The sequence below is a fragment of the Rhea americana genome, unplaced genomic scaffold, assembly GCF_003343005.1.
Source record: "Rhea americana isolate MKP2758 unplaced genomic scaffold, rheAme1 scaffold_720, whole genome shotgun sequence".
NCBI lineage: Eukaryota > Metazoa > Chordata > Aves > Rheiformes > Rheidae > Rhea > Rhea americana.
Window position 1 is genome coordinate 5,359 of NW_028186891.1, and position 9,352 is coordinate 14,710.

Consider the following 9,352-nt stretch of genomic DNA (forward strand, 5'->3'; position numbering starts at 1 on the left):
GCTGGGCGCGGGGGCGGCCGGGGCGCTGCTGCGGGTGCCGCGGGGCTGCGGCGAGCAGACCATGATGGTGCTGGCGCCGGCCGCCGCCGCCCTGCGCTACCTGGACGAGAGCGAGGGCTGGGCCCGGCTGCCGCCGGGGCGCCGCGAGCGGGGCCTGCGGGCGCTGCAGAAGGGTGAGCACCCACGTTGGGCGGGGGGGGCTGCCGGGCGCGTGCAATGCTCTGCGCGGGCGTGCATGGGTGTGCTATGCTGTGCAGGGGTGTGCAATGCTCTGCAAGGGCATGCATGGTGCAATGCTCTACGTGGATGTGCAATGCTCTGCATGCGTGTGCAATGCTCTGCAAGGGTGTGCATGAGCATGCAGTGCTCTGCAAGGGTGTGCAATGCTCTACATGAATGTGTAATGCTCTGCAAAGGTGTGCATGGGTGTGCAATACTCTGCAAGGGCATGCAGTGGTGTGCAATGCTCTGCATGCATGTGCAATGCTCTGCAAGGGTGTGCATGGGCATGCAATGCTCTGCAAGGGTGTGCAGGGGTCTGCAATGCTCTGCATGCATGTGCAATGCTCTGCAAGGGTGTGCATGAGTGTGCAATGCTCTGCAAGGGTGTGCAGGGGTGTGCAATGCTCTACATGGATGTGCAGTGCTCTGCAAGGGTGTGCATGGGTGTGCAATGCTCTGCAAGGGCACGCAGGGGTGTGCAATGCTCTGCATGCATGTGCAATGCTCAACAAGGGTGTGCATGGGGTGTGCAATGTTCTGCAAGGGTATGAAGGGCTGTGCAATGCTCTGCATGGGTGTGCATTGGTGTGCAATGCTTTACATGGGTGTGCAATGCTCTGTAAGGGTGTGCAATGCTCTGCAAAGACATGCAAAGCTCTGCAAGGGCATGCATGGGTGTGCAAGGCTCAGCAAGGGCATGCAAGGCTCGGCAAGAGCATGCATGGGTGTGCAGTGCTCTGCATGGGTGTGCAATGCTTGGCAAGCATGTGCACAGGTGTGCAATGCTCTGCCAGCATGCACAGCAGGTGTGCACGGCTCTCCTGGGGAGGAATGGGCAGCGCCCCACGGTCCGTGTGTCCCCTGACCCCATGCCCCCCCCCCACCCCGTCCGTGTGTCCCCGTTGGCCCCGGCAGGCTATGAGCGCATCCAGAGCTTCCGCAAGGACGATGGCTCCTATGGGGGCTGGCTGCACCGGCCCAGCAGCACCTGGTGAGGGGACATGGGGGGACACGGGGACATGGAGGGACGTGGGGGGACATGGGGGATATGGGGGGACATGAGGGACATGGGGGTCATGGAGGACATGGAGGGACATGGGGGACATGAGAGACATGGGGGACATGGAGGGACATGGACATGGGAGGACATGGGGGAACATGAGGGACATGGGGGTCATGAGAGACATGGGGGACATGGAGGGACATGGATATGGGAGGACATGAGGGCATGAGGGGACATGGAGGGTCATGGACATGGGGGACATGAGGACACGGGACGACAKGGACATGGGAGGACATGGGGGAACATGGGGGTCATGGAGGACATGGAGGGACATGGAGGACATGAGAGACATAGGGGACATGTAGGGTCATGGACATGGGGGACATGAGGACATGGGAGGACATGGACATAGGAGGACATGGGGGAACATGAGGGACATRGGGGTCATGGAAGACATGGASGGACATGGGGGACAKGGGGACACCCATGTTTCCCCTTCCCTGATGAGATGCCCGTGTCCATGTCYGTGTCTGTGTCCGTGTCTGTCATGTCTCCGTGCTCGCATTGACCTCGGTGACCTGGTGGGACCACATCCGCGTTGGTGACGTGTCRTGTCCACGACATGTCCATGTGGGTGGCACCTCACTGCCGTGTGGACGGCATGTCCCTGTGGGTGCACACGGGTGCCGTGTGGATGCCACGTGGGTGCATGTTGGTGGTATGTGGGTGCATGTGGGTGCCGTGTTGGTGGCATGTGGCTACACGTGGTTGCACGTGGGTGTATGTGGGTGCCATATTGGTGGCATGTGGGTGCAYGTGGGTGCACACGGGTGCCGTGTTGGTGGTGTCTGGGTGCATGTGGGTGCAAATGGGTGCACATGGGTGCATGCGGGTGTCATGTCGGTGCCATGTGGATATGCGGGTGCCCGTGGGTGCACACGGCTGTTGTGTTGCTGCGATGTGGGTGCATGCGGGTGCCCGTGGGTGCACGTGGGTGCTGTGTCGGTGGCGTGTGGGTGCACATGGGTGCCCGCGGGTGTCGTGTCGGTGCCATGCGGGTATGCGGGTGCCCGTGGGTGCACACGGCCGTCGTGTCGGTGCCATGTGGGTGCACGCGGGTGCCGTGTCGGTGGCGTGCGGGTGCACGTGGGTGCCCGCGGGTGCCCGCAGGCTGTCGGCGCTGGTGCTGCGGGTGCTGGCGGGGCTGCGGCGCTGGCAGCAGGTGGACGAGGCCGGGCTGCGGGCCACCACTCGGTGGCTGCTGCGGCAGCAGGCGCCTCCCGGCGCCTTCCGCGACCCCCAGCCCATCGTCCACCGCCGCATGCAGGTTCGGGGTGTGGGGGGGACACACACGACCACCCCAGTGCGCGCGCCCTGCCCCTCGCACGCCATCCCTGTGCAAAACCCTCGTGCAACAGCCCCGTGCAAAACCTCCATGCAACTCCCCTGTGCAATATCCCCGTGCAAAAACCCCTATGCAGCATTCCCGTGCAACTCCCTTGTGCAACATCCCTGTGCAAAACCCCCGTGCAGCATCCCTGTGCAAGGACCCTGTGCAACATTCCTGGGCAACTCCTTTGTGCAACACCCCTGTGCAAAACCCCCGTGCAGCATCCCTGTGCGAGGACCCTGTGCAACATCCCCGTGCAAAACTCCTATGCAACATTCCCATGCAACTCCCTTGTGCAACATCCCTGTGCAAAACCCCCGTGCAACCTCCCCATGCAAAATCCCTGTGCAACATTCCYGTGCAACTCCCTTGTGCAAMAYCCCYRTGCAAAACCCCCGYRCAACATCCCCRTTCAAAGACTCTGTGCAACATCCCCATGCAACTCCCTTGTGCAACATCCTTGTGYAAAACCCCTRTGCAACATCCCCATGCAAAACCCCTGTGCAACATTCCCGTGCAACATCCCTGTGCAAAACCCCTGTGCAACATCCTTGTTCAAAGACCCTGTGCAACATCCCCGTGCAACATCCCTGTGTAAAACCCCATGCAACATCCCTTTGCAAAACCCCTGTGCAACATCCCCATGCAACATSCCCATGCAACTCCCTTGTGCAACATCCCTTTGCAAAACCCCCGTGCAACATCCCCGTGCAAAATCCCTGTGCAACATCCCTCTGCGAGGACCCTGTGCAACATCCCTGCACAACCCCACCCCGTGCAACATCCCCATGTGAGACCCTTGTGCAAGACCCTYGTGCAAAACCCCTGTGCAAGGCCACGCTGAGACCCCACGCACGCAAGCGTGTGAGCCGCAGGTGGCCCTGTGCACCGAGGCAGGTGCGAGGTGGGTGCAGGCGCCCACGGGTGCAAGCACGCGTGTGTGCCCGCAGGGCGGCGCGGCGGGCGCAGAGGCGGCCGTGTCGCTCACGGCTTTCGTGGCCGTGGCCCTGCACCAGGCCCGCGACGTGCACGGCCCCGAACACGCCGAGCAGAGGAAGCTCCTGGTGGGTGTCACCTCGGGTCACCCCAGGTCCTCCTGTCTTCCCTTGTGCACCCTGTGGGGACACACGTGTTGCCATGTCAGCCCCGTGTCCCATCTCTCATGTCCCAGTCTGGGTCCCAGGYCCGTGTCCATGTCCCCATGWCTCRTGTCCCATCTCCCATATCCATATCCCATCTCCTGTGTCMATGTCCCATATCTCATGTCCCATGTCCACATCCCACGTCCTATGTCTCATGTCCATGTCCCTTATAACCCATGTCCCATATCCAACTCTATGCCCCATCCACATCCCATGTCACATATCCTATGTCCCATGCCCCATATCCATGTCTACATCCCATGTCCTATGTCCAAGTCCAGTGTCCATGTCCCATATCTCATAACCTATGTCCCATGTCCATGTCCCATGTCTACATCCCATGTCTTGTATCCATGTGCATGTCCCATATCCTGTGTCCACGTCCCATATCTCATAACCCATGTCCTATGTCCACGTCCATTTCCCATGTCTCATGACCTATGTCCCATGTTCCCCATCCTGTGCCCATGTCCATGTCCCCTGTCCATGTCCCATGTCCCATTTCCCCCATCCTGTGCCCATGTCCAACGTCCATGTCTGGCCCATGTGTGCCGGGGCCCATGCGCATGTCCGTGGCGCAGGACGCAGCACTGGCGCGGGCCACAGGCTTCCTGCGGGGCCGCATGGAGGCAGCGGGGCCCTACGCGGCTGCCATCGGCTCCTACGCCCTGGCCCTGAGCGACACCCCGGGATCCACCAAGCCCCTGCTGCACCTCGCACGGAGCGCCCACAGTGAGCCGGACACCTGGGCCCCTCTGTGGGGATGGGGATGGGACGCCTGGACTGCTGGGTCCCATCGCACCCAGGCACCTGAGTCACTGGGGAGGAGGAACTCGAACACTTGGGTCCCATCAAACTCCAACTTGGGTCCCTGGGGAGGAGGCACCCAGACACCTGGATCCTTGCCATGGTAGTGGGGGACACCTGGGTTCCTGGGGGGTGATGGGTGCCCCAGAAACCCAGGTCCCCTAGAAACCCAGGTCCCCCAAGGGTCAATGGTTTCCTGGACATCTGGGTCCCCGGAGGTCAGTGGGTGCCCTGGAAGCCCCCATCCCAGGGTGRTCGGGTGCACCCGGAGGACTGAGTCCCTCAGGGTTAGGAAGTGCCCTGGACATCTGGGTCCTCCATGGGTTGGTTGCTTCCTGGATACCYGAATCCCTGGGGTTGGCGGGTGCCATGGACATCTGGGTTCCTGGGGTGGTGGGATGCACCCGGACACCTGGGTCCCACAGATGGCTCGGCACAGTTCTGGCCAGCTGGAGGAGCGGCCGAGACGGTGGAGGCCACGGGCTATGGGCTGCTGGCGCTGCTGCGGCTCAATGACGTGGCTGGGGCCCTGCGAGCAGCCCGGTGGCTTCGCGAGCAGAGCAACTATGGTGGTGGCTTCCACTCCACCCAGGTGACTGGACGCCTGGACCCCTCAGACAGCTGCAACCTCGGGGTGGGGTGGGGTGGGGAGCAACCTGAATGCCTAGGTCCCTCGGATGCTTGGGTGTCCAGGGTGGGAATGCCCAGGACACTTGGGTCCTTTGGATGCCAGGGACCCCGGGGCAGTGGGCGACCAGGATACTTGAGTACCTCAGACACCTGGGTCCCTTGGACATCTGGGTGTCTTGGATGCCTGGGACCTTCAGACACCTAGAACCCAAGGGTGGAGGTGCCAGGATGCCTGGGTCCCTCAGACACCTGGAACCCCAGGGTGTTGGGTAACCCAGGTACTTGGGTCCCTTGGACATCTGGGTGCCTTGGATGCCTAGGATCTTCAGACACCTAGGACCCCAGGGTGGTGGAAAACCTGGCCTCCTAGGTCCCTCGGACACCTGGGTCATTTAGATGCCTGAGGTCCCAGGGTGGTGGGTGGTCTGGACATCTGAGTCCCTTGGATGTCAGGATCCCCAGAGCGAAGGTGCCAGGACACGTGGGTCCCTGGAATGAGGGGTGCCCCAGACACCCGGGTCCCTTGGGCACCTCTGTCCATAGGGTGACAGGGCACCCTGCATGCCAGAGTCCCTCAAACACAAGGATCACCACGATGGTGGGATGCCACGGACATGTGGGTCCCCTGGGTCGGACACCTGGCTCCCTGGGAGTGGTGGGGTGCCTCGGTCCACCTTGCCGCCTGATTCCCGCAGGACACAGTGGTGGCACTGGAGGCGCTGACCGAGCTGTGGCTGAACTCGCTGCACACGGAGCAGCTCGGCTTTGACGTCACCTTCTCATGGCCACGGGGTCCCGGGGGACATGGGGTAGCCGGGGGAACTCGGGTGACCCTGCGGAAGGGGCTGGAGCACGTCGAGAAGAATCTGGAGGTGGGACAGGGACAAGGGGAGGGACATGGCGGGGAGACATGGACATACGGGGACATGGAAGGACCTGGGGGTCCCCAGGTGGATCTGTGGGTCCTTCGGTCACTGCTGTTCTCCCCATGTCCCCTTGTGTCCCCAGGTGCCCCTGGGCAGCCCCGTGACGGTGCAGATGGAGGGTGAAGGCCAGGGGACCCTTACTGTGAGTGACCACCCAGACATCTGGGTCCTTCAATGGTGGGGCGAGCCTGGACATCCGGGACCACATTTCCAGCCATCGGGGTCCCCTCCCGGACACCTGGGTTCCTCTCGGACACCAGGGTCCTTCCTGGACACCTGGGTCCCTCCCCAACACCTGCATCCCCCCGGATGGGTGGTCCCTCCTGGATGCCTGGGTCCCTCCTGGACGCCTGGGTCCCTCCCTGGACACCTGGGTCCCTCCCTGGACACCTGGGTCCTTCCCCGGACACCTGGGTCCCTCCCCAACACCTGTGTCCCCCCGGATGGGTGGTCCCTCCTGGATGCCTGGGCCCCTCCCAGATGCCTGGGTCCCTCCTGGACGCCTGGGTCCCTCCCTGGACACCTGGGTCCTTCCCCGGACACCTGGGTCCCCCTGGACACCTGGGTCCCCTTGGTCACCTGGGTCCCCTCCTGGACGCCTGGGCCCCCTCTCCCGGACGCCTGGGCCCACAGGTGCTGCGGCAATACCGGGTGATGTCTCCAGCCAACGGGACCTGCCAGGAGCTGGGCCTCGAAGTCACCCTCGGTGGCCCAATCGACTATGAGGGTGAGGCTCCGCCCACCACCGGGCCCCTTCCTGCATGACAGGGGGCGTGGCCAGGGCAGGCCACACCCCCTACCCCRCCCTGCTTAAAAAGGCCCCTTTCTCCCCCCCAGAGGAGGAGGACTACGAGGAGGACTACGAGGAGGCAGAGCACGCTGAAGGGGCGGGGCCAGAGGAGGGGGCGGAGCCTCCAGAGGGGGCGGAGCTTCAGCAGCGGCGGCGGCGGGCCCTGGTGACCCCGGAGCTGCGGAGCCGCCAGGTGGCCTTCCACGTCTGCATCTGGTGAGGGGCGGGACTTCCTGTCACCTCTGCCCCCTTCCCTGGGGCGGGACTTCCTGTCACTGCTGCCCAGCCCCACCCCCTGGGGGCGGGACTTCCTGTCACTTCTCCCCCAACCAGGGCGGGACTTCCCATTTCTGTGAGGGTGAAGTGTCCTGTTGCCCCTCCCCCCGGTAGAGGGAAGTGGGCGGGACTTCCTGTGCTCCCTGTTTCTGTGGGGTGGGGCTTCCTGTTTCACCCACCAATCAGGGCGAGCTTTGCAGTTCATGCCATTCAGGGGTGGGAGGAGCTTCCCATTCAGCCCCTGGGTGGGGGGGTGGAGCTTCAGGTATTCACACAGCTTGGGGGCAGGACTTCCTGTTTAGCCCCCATAAAGGGGGTGGAGCTTCCTGTTTGTGGGGTATTGTGGGCAGGACTTCCTGCCCAGGCCCCATCATGGCGGTGGGACTTCCTGCTTTGGGGGTTATGAGGGCAGGATTTCCTGTTTAGCCCCTGAGTAGGGGGGCGGAGCTTCTGCTATTCCTAGGGTTTTGTGGGAGGGACTTCCTGTTTATCCCCATAAAGGGGGTGGGACTTCCTGTTTTCCCAGTGATTGTGGGAGGGGCTTCCCATTTATCCTATGAAGGGGGCGGGGCTTCCTGTTTTCCAGTGGTTTTGTGGGCAGGTCTTCCTGTTTCTGCCCATAAAGGGGGCGGGGCTTCCTGTTTTCCCAGTGATTGTGGGAGGGGCTTCCCATTTATCCCATGAGGGGGGCGGGGCTTCCTGTTTTCCAGTGGTTTTGTGGGCAGGTCTTCCTGTTTCTGCCCATAAAGGGGGCGGGGCTTCCTACTGGCCTGGGTGTTGTGGGCGGGACTTCCCCCTTCCCCATTTCCACCTGGAAGGGAGGGGAGCAGGTGGGACATCCTGCTCGGCCCCGCCCCCAGGGTGGGCGGGACTTCCGGCTCCGCCCAGCTGATGGGCCGGGCCGGGCTGGGCCGGGCAGGCGGCAGGCGGGGACGCTGCTTGCGGGCATGGCGGTGGTGGACATCTCCCTTCTGAGCGGCTTCCGGCCCCACCGCGAAGACCTGGACAAGGTGGGCTGGTGCCGTGGGGAGGAGGGAGGACAAGAYGGGCCAAGGAGGGTCCGCAGATGGGTCCCCAGCCCCACGCCTCCTGCCCCACCCAGCTGCAGGACGTGGTGGACCGGTACATCAGCCACTACGAGCTGGACGGGAGGCACCTGGTGCTCTACTTCGATGAGGTGGGGTGGCAGCACAGTTGGGGGGACACGAGGTGGGGTGGTGGCGTGGTGGACCTACGGGGACAACAGGCCACGGGGCATTTTGGAGGGAAGGACGGGGGTAATATGGTGGGGAATTTGGGGCAGGGCAATGCGGGGCAGAAGGTGGTTAGGGGGAGAAGATTGGGAGGGATCTTCACGTGGTGACCCCAGGAGTCAAATGTCCCCCCAAGTCTCCCCATGCTCCCCCATGTCCCTCCATGTCCCCGATGTCCCATGTCCCTCCATGTCCCTCCATGTCCCCCCATGTCCCTCCATGTCCCTCCATGTCCTTGATGTCCCTCCATGTCCTTGATGTTTCTCCATGTCCCTCATGTTCCTCCATGTCTTTCATGTCCCCATGTCCCCCCATGTCCCTGGGTCCTCCATTTCCCTCCATGTCCCTCATGTTCCCCCATGTCCCCAGGTGCCCCCACAACGGGATTGCTTAACCTTTGGGGCGACGCAGGACGTGGCCGTGGGGCTGCTGCAGCCRGCAGCCGCCACCATCTTCGACTACTATGAGCCAGGTGGGTGGGTGGGGACTCGCCAGTGGGCGGGGCCTAACAAGGTGGGACCAACAAAGGGGGAAGGAGGTAGGACCTGATTAGGGCGGAGCCTAAGAGTGGGTGGGGCCGATCCCAGGTGGGCGGAGGAGATGGCTGTGGGTCTCGGGGGGGCGTGGCTGGGTGAGGCCACGCCCCTTGACCCCTCCCCACGTGGCTCCGCCCCCTCCAGAGCGCCGCTGCACCGTCTTCTACAGCGCCCCCCAAAGGAGCAACTTCCTCGCAACGCTCTGCTCCCCCGGCGTCTGCGAGTGCGCCGAAGGTGGGGCCCAGGCGTCCGGGGAGGGGGGAGGTGGGAAGAGGGGGAGCCCATCTGCCCAAGCTGCCCCCCCCACCAAGGGGCCCAGGCATCCAGGGAGGGACCCAGGTGTCCAAGGGACCCCGGTGGCTGGAGAGGGACCCAGG

At 63.3% G+C, this 9,352-nt stretch overlaps 1 protein-coding gene across 1 annotated transcript in view; it reads left to right on the top strand.

The window, feature by feature from the left end:
- LOC146586060 (complement C4-like) overlaps window positions 1-9,352 on the top strand; it is an 18,669-nt gene that overhangs the window by 4,890 nt on the left and 4,427 nt on the right. The window contains exons 7-21 of the mRNA XM_085321898.1: window positions 6-173; window positions 1,138-1,213; window positions 2,396-2,552; window positions 3,566-3,679; window positions 4,339-4,489; window positions 4,990-5,156; window positions 5,890-6,066; window positions 6,203-6,262; window positions 6,754-6,847; window positions 6,958-7,126; window positions 7,537-7,564; window positions 8,005-8,196; window positions 8,289-8,363; window positions 8,809-8,911; window positions 9,120-9,209. Coding sequence (XP_085178024.1) covers window positions 6-173; window positions 1,138-1,213; window positions 2,396-2,552; window positions 3,566-3,679; window positions 4,339-4,489; window positions 4,990-5,156; window positions 5,890-6,066; window positions 6,203-6,262; window positions 6,754-6,847; window positions 6,958-7,126; window positions 7,537-7,564; window positions 8,005-8,196; window positions 8,289-8,363; window positions 8,809-8,911; window positions 9,120-9,209 — 1,821 coding nt within the window. The remainder of the gene's footprint in view (window positions 1-5; window positions 174-1,137; window positions 1,214-2,395; window positions 2,553-3,565; window positions 3,680-4,338; window positions 4,490-4,989; window positions 5,157-5,889; window positions 6,067-6,202; window positions 6,263-6,753; window positions 6,848-6,957; window positions 7,127-7,536; window positions 7,565-8,004; window positions 8,197-8,288; window positions 8,364-8,808; window positions 8,912-9,119; window positions 9,210-9,352) is intronic.